This window comes from Cyrtonyx montezumae, unplaced genomic scaffold (genome assembly GCF_038088225.1).
Source record: "Cyrtonyx montezumae isolate F1298 unplaced genomic scaffold, pur_monq_1.0 scaffold_5, whole genome shotgun sequence".
Lineage (NCBI taxonomy): Eukaryota > Metazoa > Chordata > Aves > Galliformes > Odontophoridae > Cyrtonyx > Cyrtonyx montezumae.
In genome coordinates this window covers 21,686,441-21,711,944 of record NW_027072056.1, presented here as the reverse complement: position 1 = coordinate 21,711,944, position 25,504 = coordinate 21,686,441, and the positions used below count along the sequence as shown (strand labels likewise).

Below are 25,504 nucleotides of genomic sequence, written 5' to 3'. Positions count from 1 at the left end.
TCTAGAATTAGACAACAGAAAGGAGGACGGCAGCACTCATCCTCATTGCAAGCACAGCAGTGGGCAGGGGGTGAAGCACAAGCTGCCAGAGCAAAGCTGCAGCTCTCCCTCTCTCATTCTTTCAGCTTTCCTCCCCTCCTGCTGGAAAAGTGGCAGCCTCCCGCAACCCCAGATAAGAGCCGTGTGTCGATGCAGCACGGTGTGTGCAGAGTGTGGCTGCACGGAGCACACGGAGCCCTGGCTGCTGCATGCCTGCAGCTGGGAGCAGCCTCCCGCTGCCAGCGGGCTCGCTGCACTCGCTGCTGTGCTCTGACAAAGGGAGCGCCGAGGAAAGATGATCGGAGCCGGGGGCCCCGCTGGTTTTCCCTTCCGAAATTCAGCCTCTGTCCAATCAGCAAAATGAGCGATGATGGACGAAGCAGGGAAACGCATCCTAAAAGAGAAAGCCTTGAACCACGTGCAGCCGGAGCAGTCGGATTTGTGCCGCGGACAACGTTCGGAATTCTTCATTCACACCAACTTAATTGCCTAAGGAGCATCTGGAGGGAGGACTTGGCCACGCACCGGGGCTGCGAGCTGTGACAACCCACATTTCTGAGCGCTCTTATTAGGTCCTCCATCAAACCCAGGCCGGGTGCAGCCTCAGTGCTGGGGAAGCTGAGAGCAGTTCTCCCAGCTCCCTTCAGAACTTGCACCACACAAACACGATGCAGACCACTCGTGGTTTTTAACACACGGGAAAAGGGACACTCGAGGAGCACTTTCACCTGTTGTCACTTGGCAGCAAAGGCAGGGCTCAGAAAGAGTGAGAAACGGTGATGAAAGGACAAATGAGACAGGGACAGGGAGAGCTGGGCAGGGATCAGTGCGTACAGGGGGTCAGCACACCGAGCACAGCACCCAGCTGCAGCCAGACCCATGCACACTGCACTGCCCTGCTGCTCTGCCTGGGACAGCACTGAGCTGACCATGCACTGCATATCCATCCTCTACTTATTTACTTTTAGTTTACTTTAGTCTTATGCACTTAAAAAATAATAATTTAAAAAAAATAAAAATTCTTTCATTCCTCCCTTCTCTCTTTCTGCTTCTTAGGAGTGCCAGAGGCTGTGGGGTCTGAGCCCCAGTGAGACAGCTCCCTGCAGTCATACAGACTGCTGCTCTCTGGAGCAGGACCTACCTGCACTTGTGCTGCAAAGACAAAACAGGTGTCTGTGTCATCAGCACGAGCTCATCCCTGAGCTCTCCTCGTGTCAGTGCATCCCCACGTAAATCCTCTGCTGAAATGTTATCGATGGAAAGCCTTTATTGCATGTGTGTTAGTCATGAAGGATCTGTGAGTAAACTGCACAGAACCTGCGTTTTTATATGTATATGTATGTGCATGAGTTCAGTTCTAACAAATAAACCAAAACAGGAGAGCCCAGGCCAATATCTGCAGGCCACAGACCTAGGGGTGCCCGAGGGAACCTGGGGTGCCCGAGGGAACCTGGGGTGTCCGTGCTCCCGTCCAAATGCATCCCACTAAGAGTCCTTTATTTTAATCACAGCTGCACACTGCTCCATCACACCGCTCGGACACCTCTCTCCGTTACAACGGAGCCCTTTTCTCATGGTTTATTAAGCTCACCTTGCAGATAGACACACGTTGGGAGGGTTTGAATCCCCCCGCGTGTCCTTCCCGTTGCATACAGCACGGGGCAGCGATGTGCGGGGTGGGGTCAGGAGACAGCAGTGGGTTCGTGGGGAGCACCCAGGCCGCGCTTCAGCGTTATAGTAATTAACTTCTTTATTCACGGATCAATCGACACCACCGTTAGTTTTATTGACTCGATCATTAGCAGCGTCTTCGTTTCGTTTGAAGAAAGCCGCTTTACCCGGCATCAAATCCATCATTCCCCGCCCGTTATCAGCACGCAACGCCCGAGAGAGCCGTGCTGCCCGGCCCGCGGAGCCCTTCCCCGCGCGGTACCGGAGCGGGCAGTGGGGCCGTGCGGGACCTCGGCCGCCCCATAGCTCCTTCCCCCCGCACCGCGGCGGGGCTCGGCCGCGCGGGGCAGGGAGCGGAGAGCGTGGCCGCTGCGGACGGACGGCCGCTCCCCACGGAGCTCCGTGGCGGACTCCTCGCCGACCTACCGGGCTCCACGGCCGCTCGTCGGGGCCGCCCGTCCCGGCCCGGGGGAGCCGTGCGGGATCGGAGAGCAGTGCCCGTCCCGGAGCTGCGAATCATCCCCGTTTCCCGTTCCCTGCGTGGAACGCGTCGCGGAGTCGTTGCTCTGTGCTGTTTTTGTTACCTCGTACAGACACATCGCGGTAGCGCATCCACGGGGCCGCTCTCCTCGGGAATGGGATCTGCAGAGGTCCGCACGGACCCACATTCGTTACGTGGAGCTGAGCGGAACCGGTGGCATCGGAAACGGATTAACAGAGGTGAAGCCAACCTGAGTGAAACGAAATGTATTGTACCGACAACAAATGCGATGAGATAACAGCGTCTTTTTTTTTTTTCTTTTTTTTTCTTTTTTAAATAACTTAAAATACACTAGAAAAAATATGGTCAATATAAATAACTTTGTTTTCATGGAGAACAAATCGCTACAAGCCCGTCCCTGCGCAGAGCTTTAGAGCTTTCCCGGCCGTGCCACGAGCGGGGAGCGGCCGCTCGCAGCTCCATCAGAACAGAAAGGAGCACATGACGGGATCAGATATACACCTTTATGGAGAAACGCACGCGGCTGACAGCGGCGCTCCGCTCGCAGCTCAGAGCCAAAATAAACTTCGTTCGCGCGTACCAGCGTTATCATACATCTACCGGTACCTCTGGCGGGATTGGCCGTGCGGAGGTGGTGGATGGGGTGCGATGCTCTTTGTTTTTTTTTTTTCGTTATTTTTTCGTTTTTTCCCCTCCCCCCCCCTCATACCCCCACCCCCCCATGTTTTGCCCTCCCCCCCCCTCCGGGGCTCAGAGCCGGTGCCCCCGCGCCGCCGCCGGTTGTGCTGTGCTCTGTCGATGGGGTGAGGTGCGTGGATCAAGGACTCAGCAATGAAATACAAACGCATGCACCCGGAATGCTGCTGCAGGACGGATCCCGGGCAGTTTCCCTTTAGAAATCCGCAGAGAAATCATTGTCTCTGTCTCTGTCTCTTTTATTTATTTCTTTTTTTTATTATTATTATCATTATTTTTTTCTTCTTCGCTGTTCTCTCTCTCTTCTTTCTTTTTTTTTCTTTTTTTTTTCCTTTTCTTTTCTTTTTTTTTTTTTTTTTTTTTTTTTTTTGCCGCTGTTCCCGACGTGGTCGTTCAGCCCGAGGATCTGATGCATCGTGAAAGGAGGCCCGCCTCTCTTATCAAATTTCTCGTATTAAAGTGAACTCCGCAGGAAAAAAAAAAAAAAAAAAAAAAAAAAAGGTCAGTTTCAAACCCTGTGAACTTCCCAGCCGCGCGTCTGCTCCGTCCGGCTCTCAGATCAGTCCGTCTCCTCCGGCAGCGCCCGTTCTCCCCCCGCGGCTCTCTCTCCGTTCCCCCCTCCCATGTGGCGGCGGTCACAGCCCCAGGGCGGCCGCGTGCTTCTTGGCCTTCAGCCGCAGGTCGGCGATGCTCGAGTTCTTGCTGGTGGTCTTGGCGGCGGCGGCGGCGGCCACCACGGAGGCGGCGGAGGCGGATTCGGCCAAAGTGGCGAGTGGGAGACCGAAGGGCGGAGCGGGGAACATCATGTAGGGAGCGTGGGCCAGGTGCGGGTGGAGGTGGTGGTGCGCGTGGGCCACGGCGCTGTCCAGCTGCAGCTGCGCCTGAACCTGAGCCACACGGCCGCGCGTGGCAGCGCCGACCCGGCTCCGCCGCCCCCGTGACCCGCACCCCATCCCCCGTGTCCTCCCCCACCCACCCCCACACACGTCCTGCTCCTGCTCGGCTCTTGTCCAATGCCTCTCATATCCCACACCATCCCCCCCACCCTCCCCCCGTGTCCTGCGCGACGCACGGGGTGTCTGTCCCGATCCTGCACCACCTCGTATCCCACAACCCCACGTCCCACCTCCCACGTGCTGGTCCTGCACCCGCGTGTCTCACATCCCTTACGTCTCACAGCCCGTTCTCGGCATCCCTCGTGTCCCTCACTCCCCCCATATCCCACACCCCACGTCCTGCAACCCCGGATCCCACAGCCCCCATATCCCTCACCTCATTCCCTGTAATGTCACAAACCCACGCACCCCCCCACCGCGCCGGATACCCCACGACCCCCGTTTCCTACACCTTACATATCCCACATCCCGTGTCCTGCACGTTCCCCCCGTGCCCTACACACCCTGTGTCCCATAGCCCATACCCCACAGCCCCCATATCCCGCACCCCACGGGCACACTTGCCTGCTGGAAGGGCATCCGCAGCGCTCCCACGTTGACGTAGGGTGCCACACGGCAGGCTTCAAACTGGCTGGCTGCCCCGATGAGCACCCCTGCGGGCAGCGGGTGGGTCAGCCCCGCGGGGCCCCCACGCGTGTCGCACCCGCTCCCCCCCTGGACACGCGCGGCCGTACCTTTGTGCAGTTGGTTTTCTTGCTTTCGGCATTTGGCTCTTCTGTTCTGGAACCAGACCTGGGGGCACAGGGGCCAAGATAAAATAAAAGAAAACAAAATAAAACAAAACCCACCGAGAATAAAAAGCGGCAGACAAAGAGAGAGGAGGAGGGGGATGGGGTTAGGGGGGTGAGGGCCGGGGCACTGAGGCCGCGAGAAATTCGGAAAATGACACAGAATTGGCTCTCGCTGCAGACGAACGACTTTTCCCAGCCCCGAGTTCCCCTTCCCAGCCCGGTTCCCACTGCACCGACGTGTCCCCCCCCCACCAACCCCTTCCCCAGCTCTAAGCCCAGCTCCCGGTAACGGGTTTGGTTGTTTGCGTGGCCGGAGCCGTACGGAGGACGCGCTCGTTAATAGCCCGTGTTATTAATTAGCTTTATCGCCAAGGAAAAAAAAAAAACAAAAAACACCAAACAAACAAACAGAAAAAAAAAACAATCCCCCCCCCAAAAAAAAAAAAAAAAAAAGAAAAGAAAAACAACGACCAGCGAGGTGTTTAATGCCTCAATTTCGGGGGGTAATTACCGCCATCAAAGCTTTGCTACAAAGAAGTTCGGGTTTCTCTGTTCCCCTGCGCAGCGGAGTGTGGCACGCAGGCGGAATAATTGTCTCATTATCATGATAATCTGATTTGCTGCCGCGGAAAGGGCTGCGCGTCCGACACGAACGGAGTTTGGTTTGGTTTTGTGTTGTTTTTTTTTTTAATATTGAAATCGGAAATGGATATTGTTGAAATAAATAAGGACGGAACGAAGTTGTGCTCGGCCGGGGGAGGACGGCTGAGGGCTCCGTGCTGCCTCTCGGAAGCCGCATCCGCCCCATGAGCCGTTCCCCGCGGCCACAACAACCATACAAATTATTATGAAATAATAATAATAATTTGTTGGGTCTCTCTTCAAGACGGAAACACACACGCGATCCCCCCCCCCCCGCTTCCCCTCCCTGACATTTACTCCGGCCATGCAGATTGTGCCCAGCCAGCTCGACCTCGGTCTCCCGTGGAAGAAGGCACAGTCCGTGACTTTGCAAATCAGCGCAGAGAAGGGGGAAATATCCCCGCGTGCCTTTCCCGGGCGGATCGGGGCTGAGCTCCGCGAGCAGCGCTGCAGACCCCCGCCCCGCACCGAAATACTTCGCTCGCTTTGATTTTTCGTTTGGGCTCTCGTTCGGCTGAGGCCGCGGAAAAAAAAACGCGAGCGGGGAGATGGGATTGAGCGTCTCCTTCGGGTCCAGCGGCGTTGGCAAAAGCTGCCGATTGTCGGCACTTCTTCGGAGCAACGTGAGCGCTCCGTCCCCGCCCCGACCCCGCTGCGGGACGCGGGGAAGCCACGGGCTCGGTGCACATGGTGCCTGAAAGCACGGGGGTGCACGGGGGATCCGCTACGGCGCGGCCCTCCCGCGGCTGCAGACGACGGGGGCCTAAAGCTGCTCCGTGTGCTCGACCAAATCGCGACCATCATTTTCTCTTGTAATTAGAGCGTTTGTTCTCATTTGGGAAGAGCCCTCCCCGGCGCGGCCGGGCCCCGCGGAACTCGCGGGGAAGGATTTCGGGGCAACTCGGGGACGGCGGCCCGGGGTTCAGCCCAAGGAAACTGCGGCTTCTCGGGACCGGCACAGCCCGCTTGGATCGCAGACTTTCGCAGCGCAGAGAGCCGAACAAAGCCGGCCCGCGCTCCCCGCTTTCTCCAGATTTAAGAGCCACGACGAGAAACCGACTGCGAACACCCGCACCGCGCGGTTCCCCGTCGGGGTACGCTCACCGACCCACGGCACTCGCGGGAGCGGTCCGCAGCGCGGGGCCGAGGGGCAGCGGCTGCGTGGAGAGCCCCGCGGGTGGCACCGAGCTGTCCCCCCGGGCCCCCCCCCCCCCAACCCACGGCCGCGCGGTGCTACCTGCACGCGGGCCTCGGACAGCCCCAGCCGCTGGCTCAGCTCCTCCCGCATGAAGGCGTCCGGGTAGTGGGTCTCGTCGAAAAGCCTTTCCAGCTCGTTCAGCTGCTCCAGGGTGAAATTCGTCCTGCTCCTCCGCTGCTTGATTTTCGTCTGCCCTTCGTCTTCCATGCTTTTCGCATCCTCCTTGCGTTCCTTCAGCTCTGGGGACACTGGGCACGACACAAGCAGTCAGGCGGCCGCCGGGAGCCGGCCGGGGAGCCGGGCCGGGAGCGGGGCTGCGCTGCGAGGCCGCGGAAGGCCCTTCCCCGCCGCCTCCGTGCCGTGCCCCGCCGCTCGGCTCCGGGCCCTCCGCGCTCCGACACCCGCAGCCCGGCCCCGCTCCCTCCTCCCGCGGAAGCGCAGCAACAGGTCGCGGCCCGCGGTCCCGCGTGGGTTTTGTTGCCGTGGGTTCGCCCCCCGCGAGCAGAAATCGCTCCGCGGAGCCGCTGCGGCGGATGCCGCCCGCACCCCGCGGCCGAACAAAAGGACGGCGGCGACCCGCGATGCCCCGCATCCCGCCCAGCTCCGACCCCGCAGCTCCGCCGGGGATCCGCGGGGGTCCCTCCGCGCGGCGGTACCCGCGGGGAACGGGGCAACGCCGGGGCCCGGAGCTTTCGTTTGCGGCGCGGCTTTCGCGGGATGCTGGAGCAGCGGCTCGGGCCGCGAGCGAGTTGGAGGCTTCTTGGCGATATTTTAATATAAACTTCGAGGCCGGCCGCATATTTCCCGTAATTGGGAAAACATGGCAAGCCGCTCGCTATGCCCACCGGAGCCTCGCGAGGAGCGAGGCGGCCCCGACGGGGAAGGAACGGGGAAGGAAGAGGAAGGGGCTCCCGGTGCCGCCGTTACCGTCGCTCAGCTTCGGGGTGGCCGCGTCGGCGGATCTCTCGGCGGCGGCGGCGTCGGGTTCCCGCGGAGGGGAGCGTCCGCCGCCCGCCCGCCCCGCGGGGCTGCCCGCCTCGTCCCGGCCCGGCTCCGCCGCGGCCCCGCCGGGTTCCCGAGCTCCGCGCAGGGGTCCGCTCTCCAGCACCTCGCGGTAGGTGATGAGCTCCTTCTTCTCTTTCGCTTTGGGATCAAACGATTTGGAGACGAACGCCGTCAGCTCCTCCATGGCCGCGGCTCAGGGCCGCCGCGCTGCCCCGGCTTCGCCGTGCCGCCCCCCCGGGCGGGCATCCACGGGGCGGGGTGCGGCCGGGCCGGGCCGAGCCGTGCTGTCCCCTCCGAGCCGCTCCGCGCCGAACCGGGCCGCTCCGCCCGACGTGCGGGGCCGGGCTCTCCGCGCCAGCTCCGGGCTCTGATAGCGTCGCGCCGCTGGAAGTGGCACTATTTATACTTTGCAACGCCTGCCCCTTGTTCCCGGCGAATTACCTCCCCTCGGAGCTCTGAATGGACCCCTTCCTTCTCCGCCGCCCGCCCGCCCGCCGCGGGGCACTGCGGCCACAGCGCTCCGCCGCCCGCCCGCCCAGCGCTGCGCCCTAATTAATTTAATTAAGCGGCGGCTCCGCTCGAGGTCCCGGGCGGGCGATGCGCGGAGCGGGGCCGGGGCTGCAGGGGAGGGGCCGAGGGGAGTGTGTGTGGGGGGGGAGCGCAGCCTCAGCACCCGCGCTCCGCCCGCATCGCTCCGTGCGGGGCGGGGGCACGGAAAGTTCCTCCGTGGGCGCCCGTGGGCTCGGGGACGGGGTAACGAGGGGTAGTGGGCAATGTCACCGCCTCGGCGGGTGGAGGCATCGGATTAGGGCGAGTGACGCCGTTTGCGGCTCGCATTGTTGGGGCTTTGTTGGCTAAATCCCATGAAAGCGGCACTTTTTGTTGACACCTTCGGTCGGATCCCAATAAATTATTCAAAATCGTTTAACTCGCGCCCGCGTATCGATTCCTCCTTCGACCTCCTTGCGGGGGTGACTTGGACGGGAAGGAGCGCCGATTTTACCGTCGGGGGTCCTTCACCCCCGACGACGCGCGACCGTTCCCCTTCACCCCTCCACGCAGTTTCCCACGGCGGGAGAGAGGTTCTCCCAGGGAAACGGTGGGTTTTGCCCCCCACAGCGCTTTGTCACAGCCCGCTGCTCGGCTAAGAAAATTCGTTGCGGGACGGGAATCCCGCGTGGAGACGGACGGTTTTGCTCCGTGGGAGACCACAGCTGCGGTGCATGGGCGCCCCAGAGCCCCACGCACGGCCGCGGCCGTGCGTGGGGCTCTGAGGCGCCCATGCACCGTCCACCGCTCCCCGATCCCCACCCGTGTCCCGCACACCGCGCTCCGCATCCATTCGCTCGGCGCTCCGCAGCGCCGCCTGCCCCCAATCCATGCGCTCGGCGCTCGCTCTCTTCTGCCTGCCCGCCGCCCTCCGGGAAGCCGCTGCTCTCAAAGCCGCGGCCCCGAGGCCTCAGTTCTGTTCTTCGGTAACGTGGGGGGGGGGTCGGGCGGGGTCTTTTTGGAGGGGGGCTCGGGGCTGCTGAAGGGCCTTGGGGTGCGAGGAGGGGGTGGGGTAGGCCTCAGGCCTGCCGTTGCCATGGCGACGCTGCGGCCTGGCCTGGGGCAGGGCCTGGGGGTGAGGTTGGGCCTTGGGAAACGTCGCTGTAGGGTTTGGGGCGACGGTTCGGTCCCCCGCTCGGCTCTTAGGTGCTGCGTGGGCTTTCTTCCGTACTTCGCGATTCCGGTTTGGGGGCTGAGTTATATGAGTCGCTGGGTTGTGGGTTGGGATGGAGGGAAACGTTTTCGAGTTCAGCTGTCGTCGTCTGGGTGGACGTGCTTTCTTTAAGCAGAGCCTGTGGGTCCTTGGCTCTGTGGGGGAGAAGATTGCTGAACTCTTGTTGTTTTATCACAGTATTTCCTTCTGAAGGAATTGGGTTTGGTTTCAGACTTCATAGTTGTGAGCTGGATGTTTTTACTTTAGTGATCTAGAGGCTCAGCCAAGGGAAAGAAGCCACTGAATAAAGTACTTAAAAGTGCGTGCTGCCTGGTAAGAGCCTTCTGGACACCTACCTGTGCAACCTGCTGCAGGGAGCCTGCTTTGGCAGGGGGCTTGCACTCAGCAGCAGTCCCTTGCAGCCCTTACAATTCTGTGATTTTATAGGAAAAACCACTTTGTTGCCACTTCTGATCCAAGGGGATCAGAAGATGAAGGGAAGTGGCCCCAAACTGAAGCATAGGAAGTTCTGCACCAATGTGTGTGGATACTTCTTCCCAGTGCAGTGATGGAGCACTGGAGCTGCACACAGAGCTGGTGGATCTCCTTCTCTGGAGACCTTCAGGACCCACCTGGACGCCGAGCTGTGCAACCTGGGCTGGGAGCTGCTTTGGCAGGGGGTTGGACTCTATGATCTCTGGAGGTCCTTTTCATACCCTACAATTCTGTGATGCTGTGATTCATCCACACACACATTCATTCTGTCAGAGTGACTTCTGCCTGTGTTCAGTTTCCCTTTCTGTGGAAGCAGCATTGCTGTTAGTAACACCTTGAATCCTGCTTATTACAGTCACGTTTGTCAGTAACATTGGGATACATTTTACTTCAGTTAGTGTTGTTTCCTGGCTGGTGATCAGCAAGTGATATCTATCCCTGACTTGTTGGTTCTCTCTGAGGAGGAATGCAGGTGACTACTGCAAGTCAGCTACGAGTGGAGTTTCTTAGTAATTAAGGTTTTCTTTATGTTTCTGCATGCAGGGTGGGAGGTTACTTAGCTGCTTGCAGGTGAGCTTGGTAGCTCTGTTTATAATTTAACCAAATGCAAATAGTTGTTTTGAAATTTTTGTTGTTGGTGTGTCTCTTGGCAAATGTGTTTGAAAGCACATGCTTTGTTTTTGTTTCAACCAAACTGCTGCAGCATCAGTTCTCAGAAACAAGACTGAAATAAAAAATAATTACTAAAAAAAAAAAAAAAACCAAAGAAAAAAAAGACCTGGAAACCTGCCTGTGTGTTGCTGTAATGTGCCTTTGCTCCAGAACAGGAACTTGAAATGCAGCTGACCCAAGGAGTCATCCTACTGACAAGGTTAGGGCAGAGTGATATAGAAATAGGAACCTCACTGATGTGACAGTCAGGACACTTTCTCCCCAAAAGCCTGGGATGTAACCTGGCTTTTCAGTCTCACCATCTATCTGCTGTCAGTGCTTGGTAATGTACCTCTTCCTCCTTGTGCTACTTTGTGGTTGAGATAAAAACCTGATGCTGCCTTGTGTGCCTTGCCAGGCACGGAGAGCTGCATCTCTCAGTGTCTGCATGTAAAGGGGAATTAGTAATGCATCTCTTATTGTATGTATAGCTTAACACTTCCAGCTGAGACCTGCGAGGGAAAGCACCTCAATGAGATTGAGCCCCACAGCTATTAGGGGAACTTTTACAGCACTCTGTTAACTGCAGTGGATCTACAGACTGTGGAAACAGATGGGTAGAAAAAGCTTATGAGCTTCAATATATAGCTCTGTGTAGGTCATAACAATCAACTGCTTTCAAGTGCTATGTTTGTAAGAGTCATCTTCACAGGAAAGTGATGTGATGTGCTGAAGGAATGGTCCAGAAATGCTGATGGGAGATAGGAAGGTGAGCCTGTCTGACGCACTGTGTACTTCCAAGGAAGGTATCCCTGTAGCTGGCAGCTGCAGGTTCTCAGCTGCACACATTGGTCTGGAATCAGGTCTGCTTGTGGTGACTTCTTTTCCAGTGGGATCTCCAGGACATGCAGGGTGGCAGTCACCCACCCATCTCCATCCTGTAGCTCAGCTATGGCAAACCCAGTGCTCCAGGAAGGAGCTCCTGAGGCACCAGTGTGGAATGCTCTGCTCTGCTCGTCTGTGTTGCAACAGTGCTTCTCCCGAAGCAGCTTTTCTGTGGCCCTGAATACACAAGATTTTACACAATGTTTCACTAACTTGGTATGCTACTTAATCCAGTTATGTGCCAAAATAGGGGAGGGGGAAAGTCGATGGTTAAAAAAGGAAGTTAAACAACAGGCAAAATATATGCTCACGTGTAATATTCTGGCTGATTGATATCCACATCAAGTGGTGAATATCTTGGCAGAAACATTTTCTGTACTCCGTGTTTCCAGATCTCTTCTGTTAATCTTGCTTCACGAGCTGTGGCCTGTGAGCTCTTGGCTTAAAACCTGTGCATTGTAGTTTCATCCTTCTGAGCAATTCTGCTTATTTTGAGTTTGAAATTCAACTTCATCTTCATTTGAAGGTTGTTGTGTCAGTGTATATTTGAAGAGCTTTGTTTTTCTGTAGAGTAACTGTTGGTGCAGTGGGTCTCTGTAAGTCTTTGAGTTGGCAGGCAGGAAATAACTGCACAGGGCAATATGATGACAGAAATAGTCATTCCTCTATGGAACTGCAAATTGAAGTCGTTCCTCCTTAAGTGAGATAAAGCAGGCTGTAAAACGTTGCCTCTGTCTACCTCAAAATCTGTGAGGAGGAACTTTAGTAATATGGTAAAAATAACTGTTCCAGGAGGAATGCTGGTGCAGGACAGCTTATCCTCCTGAAGTTCTGCCCTTCTGGGTGCATGGAGAGCTGCTCTATTCATTGGGATATTTCAGAAATGCTTTGTTAGCTGAAAGAGTGGTTCTTAAGTGCTGAAGACTGCAACTGTGGAGCAGTGAATATTCAGAGGGATTTAGTGTTGTGGCTCTCAGGGGCATGCTGCTTCGTGGGAGTGAGCTTCACAAGGCTGTATGGGTTGTGGTAGGAAGGAAATTCGTGAGCATCAAAGAAGATCCAGGTATGTAGGGGCTGTCCTGTGCTGAGCATTCTCAAGCTGTTTGGATGTGTTTATGGTGCTCTGCCAGTAACTACCTGGAAAGCTTTTCTTGAGAAACTCTCTTGCAGTGTGCTGACCCTGCAGAGCCTGTGCCTGAAATGCATCGGGGCAGGACAGCTGCAGGTATGCGTGTGCAAAAGCTCTGCCAGTCCTGGGAACATAAAAGTGAAAATGTAGGCTAAGGAGGCTGTTGCCCGTGGGGATAAGCAGACTTTTTTGCTCACAGTGTTTTTGACCTAACCTAATCAAGGCTTTTATTTGCATATATAAACATTTGGTGTATTTAAACAGGAACATACTTAATAGTGAATTTCTTTTTTATTCAGTTTTCAGTCCTGACCCTGGAGATCAGGGTCTGCTGACAAGGTGGTAAACAGGGTGAGGAGGGGCAGACGGTTGCATGCAGAAAAGGAACAAGTCCAACCTCTTTATGCTGGAATGAGAGGAGCTGTAATATTTCCGTGTTGGTTAAAGACAGATGATACTTTGCTACATTACACCCATGATCTGACTGTTGATACAAATGTTAAGGAGTTTGGACTTCCTGTTTTCTTGGTGGCTGGAGAACCTTGAGACAAGTGTTTGGTCTTGGGAGGAGGGCCTGTTTTTGACTGCCATTAGAGAAGATGTGCGAGGAGAGGGGTCTGCAGCTCCTGGCTGTGCAGGACAGCTATTGCTGGGACAGAAGAACGGTTTTAAAGCACTTCTTACATTTTGCAGTCTGAAAAGTAAAAAAATACTTCTTTCTTTTAACCCTGAAGCAATGAGACTGATTGGAGTTCTGAAAGATAGTGGTCTCTGCAGCAGTCAAATAAATGGCAGCCCTTACCACCACCTTTTTTTTTCCTAAAATTGTATTGAAGTCTGCTAACTTTGTCCAGATTAACACATTGGCCATCAAGAAACATTTCTGAAGTTTTGTATTTGTAGCTGATTTTTAGAATAAAACAGCTCTGAGCTGAGGACTTTAAACTGAAAACCAAAATCAGCCCAACTCTACTATGAACCAATTTGAAGATAACTTGTTTTCCTCAGTGCTTGCTTTTAATTATGATAAGTAGAACAAAGACATACATTACTGTATGAAAACTGTTGAATCACAGCCTGAATGATGGATCACCTGAGGTGAGCACTGAGTCAGCCACAGGAGCACAGGTGCAGGCAATGTACCTGTGTGACTGGAAGGAGTGGAGTCTGGCTCCACCTCTCCCAGACCCCATTTAAGGGCTGACCACCACTGGGGAAGGTTCTCTTGTTGGAGATCCCTCCCCTGTGGAGTTATCAGTGAACCTCAACCATCTGCAAAAGGTGAGCCTCTCTTTATTTACTGGTTGTCTTTTTACCATCCAGATAAGCCTAGCAAAATATACCATCTTCCTCACTTTTTTCTGTGAATACTATTCTTTTGGGTTATTTACCCTACAATTACCATTTTTGGGCAACCTGAAAACACGTGAAGTGAGTTACATCAGTAACAGAAATAGACCATGTTTTATTGATTGAGCAAGCATGCATTTTCATCTGTAACTGTAACTTAAGATGATGTGCAGTCAGCAGTACAGCATCTTCAATATGTTTAATGGGGAGTAGGTATGAAATATCTCCTTGTAAATTACTCCCCAAATTTCTTAGAAATTAATATCTAGGCAAGAAATGTAAAAATAAGACAAGATTAAATACGTTCTGATATAAAAGTGGATTTTATTAGTGCTTTTAGCTGTTTAAATGGTTGTGAAATATCTTTTGTAGAAGTTTAGAACAAACATTTAATGCCACAGTCAGCAAATAAATTTTGAATTACTTCAATTTGTTGACATCTTATAATTAAATCTTGATTTAAGTTCTGCATAGAAACCGAACTGTTTGTAGACATGGAGGTTTTAAAAATGGCCTGATGCTCTGTGTATTTATGCAAACTTTTTTTTTTTTGTGTTCCTAAGTGCAGACACGGGGTGTTCTTACAGTTGAGAATTTCTGTCTTTGCTTAGTGCAGAAATGGGTCGTCGCTCCTCGGACACAGAAGAAGAGAACAGAAGCAGAAGGAAAAAGAAACACCGCAGGCGTTCGTCTTCAAGTAGCTCCTCAGACAGCAGGACGTACAGCCGGAAAAAATCTGGGAGGAAGTCGAGGTCAAGGTCACGGTCTCGAGATCTCCAGTCACGTTCACATTCATTTGAGAAAAGGTGCATTTGTAGTAATTGACTGCTGCCATTGTTTACACGTTGGGCTCTTCCACACTTTGTGTTATGTGACAGAGCCAGAAGTGTTGCAGTCCTGTGTGCAGTCAGTTCTAGTTTGGAGTTTTATTGCAGTTTGTTGTCACATCTTCCTGGATTCTGAACAGTTCTACTTCCATTTAAAAAATAAGCCATCAAAACGAGCAGCACCAGGGGCTGGGTTTCACCATCACGCTTCCCAATTCTTTGTGGGTCCAGCATACAGTAGTCAGCCTGGTAATGAGAAAACAGATGGTGTTGCTCTGTCTACCAAATTTGTACTGGCCTAAAACTGTTATTTCCTTCATCACAGAGGCCCATTTCGGTAGCTGATCTTTCTAGATATCTCTGTTGTCTCTAACTTGAGATGATCCTGGAATCAATCTGAGCAGGTTATTATTAATGGCTGGGGCTAGAAGATGTTCATCGTGTCTGTCTGTTCTATGAACATATGAGAAGCTGCTTCTGACCAACCTACCAACCTTTCTATAGCTGTCAGAAGAGTGTTTCAGCAAGGGGCAGGCTGGCTTCTGGAGAGGTTCTTGTTGGTTCCTTTCCATCCCCCTGTTTTTCTGTTCCTGCTTAGCATCTGCATACAGCCCTTAGGGGACACAGTGAGATGACATGGGCTTTGATGCCAACAATATGCTGATGACATGCAGCTTTATGAATCTCTTTAGTCCAGTGCAGGCATGGCTATCTTGCAGATAAAAACAGAGCTTGAAGGGAGATTAGAGTCTGGATGAAGACCAGTTGACTTAAATTGAATCCAGAAAAGACCAAAGTGTCTGCTTTTAGTATCTGGCTAGCACCTCTGCTTTGCCCTTAGTTTAGGATATTTGCTCCTGGCAGTTAAATGACTGTTACGCTCTGGGGTTCTGCTGGATTTATTGCTGACCCATAGGAATAAAAACTAGCAGTATCCAAGATTACTTTGCTTCATCTTCATTTAGTGGGAGCATTGCATTCCTTTTTCATGTGGAAACTGCCCTTTACAAGTTAGCCTTAAAATTCAGCCCAATCTACTGCCGCGCTCCTTGTACATAATATAACACCTTTCCCTCATGCTGGATAAGCACATATTCCATGGACTAGACCCTGAATTACAAGAATACAGTGTTATACTGGAACTGGGGAGAGAAGATGCCATTCTGGCCCCTGATAGAGCTCAAGAGAAAACTCCAAAGCTCAGATTGAATAAATGAAAAGTGATTATTTGATTAATAATAGTACTAAAGAAATAAGGAGGAGTGTGTGTGTGCGGGGGGAAGTCTGTATCTGAGCAAATTCTACTCATTATGAAACTTGAGAACTCAATTGTTTGTACATGGAGGGAGAATATTTTTAGGTGTACATAATTCAAAGTAAATTGTTATGCATGTTTGCTTTCTGTGTGTGCACTGGATTGTGCTGGATGACTGGAGATAATTGTACTGATCTGCAGTGCAGAAGCTAATGTTTTGAATTTCATTTTTAGTGCTGGCATTCTAGTTCTTTCTACTGAAAAGCAGTCCCACGTGGTGTGTTTCTGAGTAAACGCTGCTCAGAATGTAGGTCTAAATGTTTCTTTAACTTCAGATTTGGCAGAGTCAGTGAGTTCCAATACGCTGGTCACGAGGCTGCAGTTCATTGAGAGCTGAGCTGTGCTCCTGGCTTAGCCCTTCAAGTGTTGTATGATTTTGGGCATATCAGTTAACTTCTGTTTTGCCTTCTGCCCTTGGGACATGTATTTTTGAATGCAAGCTCTTTATGACAGGCTTTGCTCAAGTATGTGTGAATTACTTATTACTGTGCCGTTGTGGTGTACACTGAGGTTTTATGACATGCTGCATTGCAAGAAATAGGTCTGCATGTACATAATTTTGAGCCAACTGTTTATTCCTTTTCCCATTGCTGTTTTTTGTTTTAGAAGCACTAGTGTACTGATAGCATGGTTTTGTTTCAGACGCAGGCACAGATCGAGCAGTAGCTCTTCTTATGGTTCTAGAAGAAAACGCAGTCGCAGCCGATCAAGGGGCAGAGGAAAATCCTACAGGTCTCAAAGATCAAGGTCAAAAAGCAGAACGAGAAGGTAAGGTGCTTTTCTAGGAATGAATATTACTATTTCCACTGTAAAAACATTTGACTGTGTACTTACTGAGTTTGTGAGCATATTAGAAAAGTGGTTACATGTGGTCTAATTGACACGCTGCTTAAAAATCCTAAACTGAAACCTCTGTGCTGCGCTTTTCATGTGCTTACTACATCTTTGTTTTAAGCTGCCAGCACACTTGGATTTAATGGTGAGTTATGTATATTGCATTTGACCAGGTGGGAAAAAAAATAAAGTCACCTTAGCTTAGTTAAACTGTAATACCCTGAGAATAATGTGTGGAAGTTGTCTTTTTGAGTGCTGATTTCTATAACTCCTCTGCACGATATTGGTTCGGTGAAGATGACGTGAAACTTTTATTTTCTCATCTGTTCTTCCTGTCAAATGGGTGTTTCCAGTTATGCACCTTTCATATAACACTGAAAGGTGTCTGTGGTGCTGGAGTTCTTGATGGATTCGGTTGTGATGAGTCAGTACCTTAAGTAATAAGCATAACTTAAATCATAATCAAACTGCATCATAAAACTGTTTCGTACTTTTATGGCTAGCAGGGACTCTATTTTTTTGGTGTGTGTATTTTTCAGTTAAAAAGTTTAAATAAAGTTTATCCAAGGATTTAAAAACTGCTATTATAATTTTCTATTGAATTTCAGGTCATTACTGAAGGTAGCAGGCAGGTGAAAGCATTTATTTATTTAATATCTGTTCATTGATCTTCAGCTGGGTAGTTTTGTCTGCATTTTACTAAAAGTTTGCTATGTCTTGTTATTTTCATGTGCCAAATCAGTGGAACTATTCCTTCTGAACGTTATTGGAAAAACTGTTGTTGAAGGACATGAGCATTTTACTTTTCCTATTTGTATTCTCTCATGACTTACTCACAGCTGTTCATTATAATAGCTGCCTGGACGCTTATTGCTGCAGTGCCTTTGTAGTAGCAGTTTGGTTATTTAAACTGAGGTACAGTTACCATCTGAACTGTGGAATGGATAAGCTGCTAAACTCTGTGTAGAAGTGCTCCTGTAAAATCCGCTGTTTTTATATCAGTTTAAAAGCAATGAGATGGTGAAAGAATAAGGTGACAACAAAGGTGTGCTTGAGTAGGTCAGATACTCAGTATTAGGAAATATGATAACCTGCTTTTAAAGGTCTCTTGTATTCTAATAAATGTAAATTGCATTATTTGTTAGCTGTAGTCTGATACACTAATGGTCACGTTTGCCAAAGGATTTACTGGTGTTAATTGTCATTGCAGTATATGGAAATTGCTTGCCTAAAAATCTTTGAAAACCTAACTGCAGTTTATTTTATTTTATGCTGGGAAATACTGCGTACAAATATTTTGTGTACAAAATATATCAGCTTTTCAAACTGTTCTACTGATGGTATAGCTGCAGGTAATTTTATATTACTATTCACAGACACAAATCTTTAGGGAAAATATTCTTAAATCACATCTTAGATTATAAAAAAGAGACTGAATCCTTTTATTGTAGCTTTTGTCAAGTGTGCTCTCTTGTGCTGTTACCCTGTGAAACCGTGGTTTAATCTGGAGAATTGAGCTGGTTGCAGAAAGCTGCTTGCTGGGGCTGAGTGCTCCAGTTTGTTAACACAGAGGCAATAGCAACAATGCTGAGTACTTCCTTGCCTTGCTAACTAAGGGAACTGAGTAAATTATGACATCTCAGGATGGAGAGAGATACGGAGGTGGGAAGTGATGGAGGGATGTTTAAAAGAAAAAAAGTGAAAAGATGATTAAGGAAGGAGTGTTGTCCATTTCCTCCAATGTAAGACCCTGGGCGAGCATTAAGTGAGGCAGATGCTAATTAAACAGAGTTCTTGCATATCATATAATTAAACTGTGGAAGTCCTTGCTGTTGGATATTGTGGATATCAAATTTTAAATTTGATAGGAAAAATGCTTCAAAAGCGATTGTAGTGAAGAGACGAGATTTATCTTGGGAAATGTACAGAATGGAGTGCTGAAGTCATGGTGCAGTTTCCATGTTGCTTTGGCACCCGTGATTCATTAAACATTTTGTTGGAATGAGACAGCTTCTTTTTGTATGTCTCCCTTAAAGTTAAGTACCAAAGAGTACTTGAGTAAACTAGCTAATAAAATGATTGGAGGTAACTTGTCCAGCTCTTGATTGTGTAGTGAGAGTGTTACCTGCTGGAGTATTGGGTATCCTACCTCTGAACTGTCAGTGGTGGGGGGCAAAACCTGCTCACCCCCCAACGAGGCAGCAATGTGAGATGCTGCAATAAAGCAGAGCTCTTCTCTGGGCTGTTTATTTGTAGAGTTACTGTTCTGCTTCCCAAGTTCTGCTTTCAGGACTGTGTTTTCCATTGTCAGTTGGGGCTGACACTAGAAAACTACTTTCCTGTTGGAAGTTGAGATCCTTTACGTCGTGTCTTGAAATCTCTGGGTTTATTTTTGGTGTAAGTCATGCAGATATTGCAAACTCCATCTCCTAATGTCTCCCTCCAGTCTCCATCAAATGAAGATAGTTTACTTTTCAAGACAGCAAACGTGTCTGTAAAAGCATGTGTTCCTGTAGCATTAATTTTAGTAGCTTTTCTAACATAGATGTTTAATTTGAATGAAATACTCAAACACTGAGATACCAGGTTTTCATTTGAAAAGTGAAGTTACAAAGAGCACAGTCCTCTAAATGTATTTTTAAACCACATCACTTAACAAAATCTGAGTTGATATTTTGTACTTTATTTCAGAAGATACAAAAACTTGTGTGTACTGTGATTATTTTGGATGCATTTTTTAGAGTCAAAAAAGTGGATCTTGCTAGTAATGCTATAAATTTGAAGCTGTCCTACAGCAAGATAGTACAATGCAAATATGGCTTAATAAGATCACAAACTGAATTTCAGCAAAACAACCAAGATTTACATTAAATTAGGAATTTTAAAACCGATTTAGTTTGTTTTACTGAGCATTTGCTTAATAACATTTTGCCTTCTTGCAATCTTTTTAAAGACAATAATTCGTCTGTGAAATGCAGGCACATCCTCAGTAGAAAAATTGAAAGCAACAGCTCACTTTCTGAAACCACACATAGAGTGATATAAAGAAATATTTCAGCTCTGCGAAATTTAATAAATCATCCCATTTCCTAATTTGATCATATTAGATGCTGATGTGGAAGAAGCATTTCAAATACCATCTCCTCATTAATATACATCAGTCTGGGGAATAGGATGGAATACTTATGCAGAGATGTCACAGTTACTGTTTCTTAGTTTACTAAGTGGAACAGGTTGATGTGATACTGGGTGCTATTTGTCAATGTCTTGCTAAAATGGTTTGGGTCGAGTTATGGAGTCCAGAAAGACAGCGGCTGATAAATCAAAAGTGGATTGAGTGGACAGGAGGCAGTGATTGATACTGTGACAGGATATGAAGAAAGGAATCTTGATACAAGCATGCATGATATTGAATATGAGAAGGAAAATGGCCCTGGAGTATGGATATTATTCAAGGAAATGAGAATAATAATATCATCTTGAAATTATTGCTGGGTGAAGATTAGGATAGTTCTTATTAGAATATTATGCTTCTCTGGAATGGAGAAACTTGGATTTCCTGCAACTTGTGTGTGGATAGAGGTTTGTTAATATTTTTAGTTCCCACTACAATCGTTCTGCAAGTTAATTGCAGACAAAAATACGTTGCATTGGAATTTGGGATTTCAGTCTTTGAATTCATGGAGCTTTAAATAGATGTAACCAAAGGATGTTAACCTTTTTTTTCCTTGACTTCATGCAATTCTGTGGTTACAGAGCATTTTGCTATAATTGTCCTTAAATATGCAGGCTTGTTTTCGTTGTCTGCCGAACGTTTTTGGCTTTTCTTGTTATTTTAAACTGAAGAATCCTGCCCCGAAACGCATAACGAAGTTCGACGTGAGTGATGCAATAACAGCGAGTGCATCTATAGGTATCTATGAGATAATGTGGTGTGAAGTGTAATCTCATTTGTGAAATTGCTGTCTCTGGATGGTCAGTGAAGGAAGTGTTTGATCGGTGGCTTTTTGTGTTGACATGCTTGCATGTTATTTTCTGAACTTGATTCCAATCTAATAGATTTAGTTTGGGAATGTGTGCATCTTACTGCAATCTGTGGCACAGTGGCTTGCTCCTTACAGGCAGCTTGGAATAGGGTTGGAGTTTGGTAGCAAAAGGCAAATTGTTGCCTCTCATTGTTGTTATCCTTGCAAAATTAAGGAGCCAGAGTTCTTCAGTTTTGGTGCTTATAATTCCTGCCACTTAGAAAATAGGATCCTGTGGTTATGCAGAGGAGAGCTAACTGAAAAGGGCAGATAAATAATGACAGTAACAACGAAGAGCTGACTGTGCCCCCACAGTACCAACTGCATATCCGAACAGGTTCACAACTTCAGTGAAGTGTGAATGTTCTAATTTTCCTTGCCTGGTTTATGATGCACAGGGCTGGTGGAATTACAACACTCCTCCCCTCCACATGTTTTCTAGGTGTTCTTTCAGCACTGCTGCCTCAAACAGAAATGCTATACTAGATGCTGCTTAATGTGGAAGTGGAGATGCTTGCCACTGGCTTTGATCTGTGCTCGGAAAGTCAGAACTTCATTCAAACAGTTATCCCTGGCTGGGGCAAGCTGTCAATCCTTGCTTTGTATTGGTTGTTTATTCTGTATATTTTACTGTGTGCCACTGTACTGTAAAGGGTTTAAGCTTTTTTCAAGTTTGGGTTTTCAGTACTGGCAGCAGTCAGTTGACATTTGCATATGTTTCTTTTTCCTTTGAGAATGTTTTGTTTTTAATATTTTAAAGACAAAATCCGAACAAATAAGTATTTTAGAGAAGAGACAACATTGCACGGTGTAGCACTGTGCCTATAACTTCTGAAAGATACAAATAGCATCACTGAGTGCTTTGGTTTTTGCCTTGCTGGGGATGGTGGATGGGAAGAGGTCTTTTCCTTCTTCAGGTAGTGTCTTATTTTCCATGCATCATGTTTTTAGTGTGGTAGCATGAATGTGCCCTGGCCCGTCAGAGCTCACAGCTGATAATAAGTGTTGGGTTGAGACATAATCTATCCCAACCTGCCTTCAAAACTTACTTTTAGCTGCAGGAGAGCACTCAAATAGGTGACGCTGTAGAGTTTCAGGGAATAGTTTCCATTATGAGCAACTTGGGGAAGAGTTTTCTAGTAACTGCATGAGCCTGAAAAGATAATTAAAAGATAATAAAGGCTCTTAGGAGAGAGGGAGATTAAAGGGATCTAGTTTTGAGGTAGATATCAATGCCAATGGCGATGTGTGGTAGACGAGACAATGACAGGTAAAGGAAGAAAAAAAGAATGGCTCAAGTAGTGGTCAAAGGTTATAATGTGTATAAGATGAATTGCAGCTGCACGAACCTAGAACCTTGATTTTTGGGCTCAAGAATGTTGTGAAGTGAGACTAAATTGAAATGTGATGAAAGAATGTGCGTTGAAGATGAGGTTGGCTTCAGCCAAAGGGAAGATGCTGCTAGCTGTCCTGGGGGGCAGGAGGGGCCTAGGGGAATAAGCAGGGGTTTTCTGAACCCACTGTCCTATGGGCATCATTTACTTGCTGCTGGGAAGGGCTTGGAAGGAACTGGGAAGCAAAGTTTTTTGAGAATCAACAGCAGCAGTGACTTTGAGAATAGAGGGAAGGGAGAGCGTCCCAACATGACTCCTGAGTATCTGCTGTAAAATAAATGTTTAAAATAATAATAATAATAAAAACAACCACAGGGAGTGAGGGCCAGACAGCTATGAAAAACAAGGCTGGGCACAAATTGTCAGGCAGCGTTGAAAAGCTGTCTTAATCTATTGAAAGGCTTTTTCAACATTACTGTCTTTGGAAATGGATCCAAGAATTTTCTACAAAGAAGCAGATGAAAGTCCTATAAGAAATCGAGCAGCGCTATCAGAATATTTCTCCTGGAATGCTTCATTGCCTGCTAGTAGCTACTGGAGTTGCTATTCTTTTGCAGGTTTGATCTGCTGCCTATGATATTTTTCCTCCTCTCCTTGCTGTGCAGATTGGCACTGTTGCATGCAACTAGCTGCACAGCCCCACGTCCGCAGTCACGGGAGGGACCGGTGCCAGCATTGTGTGTGTCCCTCCTCTGAGTGGAGGGGTAGGGGAGCTTAGGAGTCTTTGTTCTGTTAGAATGTATATTTAATTAAAAATGGCACTATTTCTTGCATTGAACGTCAAACAAAGGCTTGAGGAAAGGCAGAACTAGTGGAATTTGGATTGGTTTTGTTCATGTGATCTTGAGGTTTTTCTGTAGGTGCTAATGGCAGATAATTCTTTTTTTTTTTTTTCCAGGGATAAATCAACATCTGAAGTTTTCATTTAGGGTCTAACTCCATTACAGCTGTATTGCTAGGGGTCTCTAAAATATATTTTTAGCTATAATAAGTTATTTAAAAATTAACAATTATTCTACTCAGATGTAGTGGTAAAAGTACAGGGGTGAAGCAATAGCATTCGAGATATCCTAGAGCAGTAACCCACCAATGCACACATTACCAAGGTCTAATTGACCACTTTGGGAAATTAAACTTCACAAGGCAACGCCAGGGGCCCTAAAGTTATCAATAAGGGCAGATAGCTGCTAGTGACAGCTGCTTTGATGCCTTTCATTGGTGCATATATATGAAAAAAAGAAAAGCCTTAAACATATGAATTCATGACTGCTGTTCATTTAGAGCTAACTATTAAGTCTAATTACATGAAAACAACTTTTTTCTAAAGCAGTCCTGGTGTTATGTACATAGAATGTGTTCTTAATGTAGCTTCCCATTTTTCTAAAGCCTTTCATTCCTCCTTCTGGGAAAGGGTGTACTTGTGGGTTGCCTCTCCCCCCCCTTTTATTGCCGGGGAGGGGGGGGCAGTGATTGTGCTTCAGTTTTCTGTTTGGGAAAAGATACTTAAGGAAGTATGAGCATAATTGCATTCTCCTTAGTGGAGATTGAACTCTTTTATTTTAGTCTATGTTCAAAACTATTGCATATTCCTACTTTTTTAATGCTCTTTTCCTCCATTACCACAACTCTGGCCATGAATCTATTCATTTTTGCCACAGAGATCATGTTTCTAGAGGCTGCATGCAAATCAACTGAGCAGATGTCTTAAAGATGCATCGGTAATACAAGACCATCACTGTCTGCAGGAGTAAATTGCTGCTGTTTCCAGTGTTAGTTTCCAGAATATGATTATCAGCATGTGAAACACAACATTTGTAGAATTTAATAGGAGCATTTTGCTGTGGGCTCCTGCCTCTCTAATAGCATGTGACAGGAGCAGTACCTGGGCTATAAAGACACAGGTGAAATGTGGATATTGCTGCCCAGAGTGTTTTGCTGCCCTTTTTTATATGGAGCTGTGGGAATGTTCCTCTTGCTGAGTTTTTTGCAGTTCCTCTGTAGCAGCACAGTGCAGGCAGCTGTCAGTCCTACCTATAACAGAACTCCAAGCTGCACTTTGTTGTATGGCTGTCAACTGTGCCATAGATGGATGTGCCAGAGCTAAGATTGTGTACAACCCCAGCTTAGCATCTGTGTTCATCACAGTTTTAATGATGGATTACTGTTTGCCCCATAGATTTCTTGCCGTGTTTACTTTATGTATTAATAGATTGGTTACTGTAGTCCTTCTCAATTATTTTTGTATGTAATTCTTATGTTATTTTATTCAAGTTCCATGAAGAGCAGCTGTAACAAGATTGTTGTTCTTAGAACTGGCCACCTTGGAGCAGGGGTCAGCAACTTTTGAAGGATGCCGTGCTGCTTGATGCTATGCCTTTTACAAACTGGCAGTTAAATATGTTGCTAGAAACATATCAAGCCCTGTGAGAAATTAATTACAGAGGAGATATGGTGTTGTTTAACTGTAAGGTCTTGCTTGCTTCTGTTTCTGGAGGCTGGTTGGAAGCTCCTCAGGAGCCAGGACCTGGGAACAAGCCTTGCTTGGGAGCTGCAGTCAGTGTTCCCGGTCTGTGCTTTTGTCCAGGATCTGGGCTGGAGGGATTGCTCGGCTGCCTTATGCTCAGCACACAGCAAATTGGGACAGTAGCTGCCATGTGTAGTGCTGCAGGTACCTTTATATCAATGAATTTTATCCTGCCTAAATCAGCTGTCCTTCAGGATCCAGGTAGGCAGCTGGCTGTTCTTGCTGATCTTCTGACCAAAGTGTGGTTTGGAGGTGAACTCTGTGCTGAGTTAAGCTGATGTAAGCTGGGTATTCTGATGCTTTGCTTACTGTCCCTTTGTTGTTTAATGTGTTGCCTCCTTCACCCCTGTGGAGGCCAGGCAGCACGTAGAGCAAGTAGCTTTCTGCCCTTCCTGTGTGGGGAATGAGAGAGAGTGGGGCAGGAGCTGTCCTCATGGAGAGCACTGGTTGGAGGAAGAAGCTCCAGCCTGGGGTGTTCAAGCTGGGGTCTGTTGAGACCATTTTAAAACAAAAGGGCCCTCAAACTGGGAAAGCTGCTGGTTTTTAAGGCACTGTGTCTCCCTGAAATGCACGAATATATATAGATGCTAATGCTTCATCTGGTTCTAATATAGGTTTATTGGTTTACTTCGGCTCCATCAGAGTCAGTGGCAAAGTTGCACTTGACTTCAGCGATTCCAGGTTTTCAATTCAGGTGTAATGTTGTAGGAAGAAAAAGAAAAAAGCATATTGCTGATTTCATGCATGTGTAGAGCCTTTGTCTTTTTACTATCAAAGTAGAGCTGAAGTGATTGCTTCAGCAAAATATTTTATTTATATTGAATATGTGACTACATAAGGAAAAATGTGAAAACCGTAGAGTAACTGGAGGTGGATGTGTTGAAGTATTACGTCTATCATTAAAAAAAACCCCAATTCTTAAAATTTAGCAGA

General features: G+C 48.4%; 2 protein-coding genes across 2 annotated transcripts in view; one reads left to right on the top strand and one right to left on the bottom strand.

Annotated features, from left to right (window-relative positions):
- Positions 1-3,542: 3,542 nt before the first annotated feature.
- Positions 3,543-7,678, bottom strand: SHOX2 (SHOX homeobox 2). The gene is made up of 5 exons (XM_065748040.1): positions 7,363-7,678; positions 6,475-6,683; positions 4,539-4,596; positions 4,369-4,457; positions 3,543-3,795 (listed from the first exon to the last, which is right to left on the bottom strand). Exons 1-5 carry the CDS (start codon positions 7,622-7,624, stop codon positions 3,544-3,546), a joined length of 870 nt encoding a protein of 289 aa, XP_065604112.1. The 5' UTR covers positions 7,625-7,678; the 3' UTR covers position 3,543.
- A 1,176-nt stretch (positions 7,679-8,854) lies between these two features.
- RSRC1 (arginine and serine rich coiled-coil 1) overlaps positions 8,855-25,504 on the top strand; it is a 104,705-nt gene continuing 88,055 nt past the window's right edge. Inside the window, exons 1-3 of the mRNA XM_065747873.1 lie at positions 8,855-8,915; positions 14,264-14,458; positions 16,437-16,562. Of these exons, the coding sequence (XP_065603945.1) occupies positions 14,271-14,458; positions 16,437-16,562 (314 nt within the window). The 5' untranslated portion in view covers positions 8,855-8,915; positions 14,264-14,270. The remainder of the gene's footprint in view (positions 8,916-14,263; positions 14,459-16,436; positions 16,563-25,504) is intronic.

Coding starts and splice junctions, on each gene's coding strand:
- SHOX2 (XM_065748040.1), bottom strand. CDS start 7,624: ATGGAGGAGCTGACGGCGTTCGTCTCCAAATCGTTTGATCCCAAAGCG. Junction 6,684..7,362: donor CACCCCGAAGCTGAGCGACG/GTAACGGCGGCA, acceptor TGTCGTGCCCAG/TGTCCCCAGAGCTGAAGGAA. Junction 3,796..4,368: donor TGCGGATGCCCTTCCAGCAG/GCAAGTGTGCCC, acceptor CGTGTGGCTCAG/GTTCAGGCGCAGCTGCAGCT.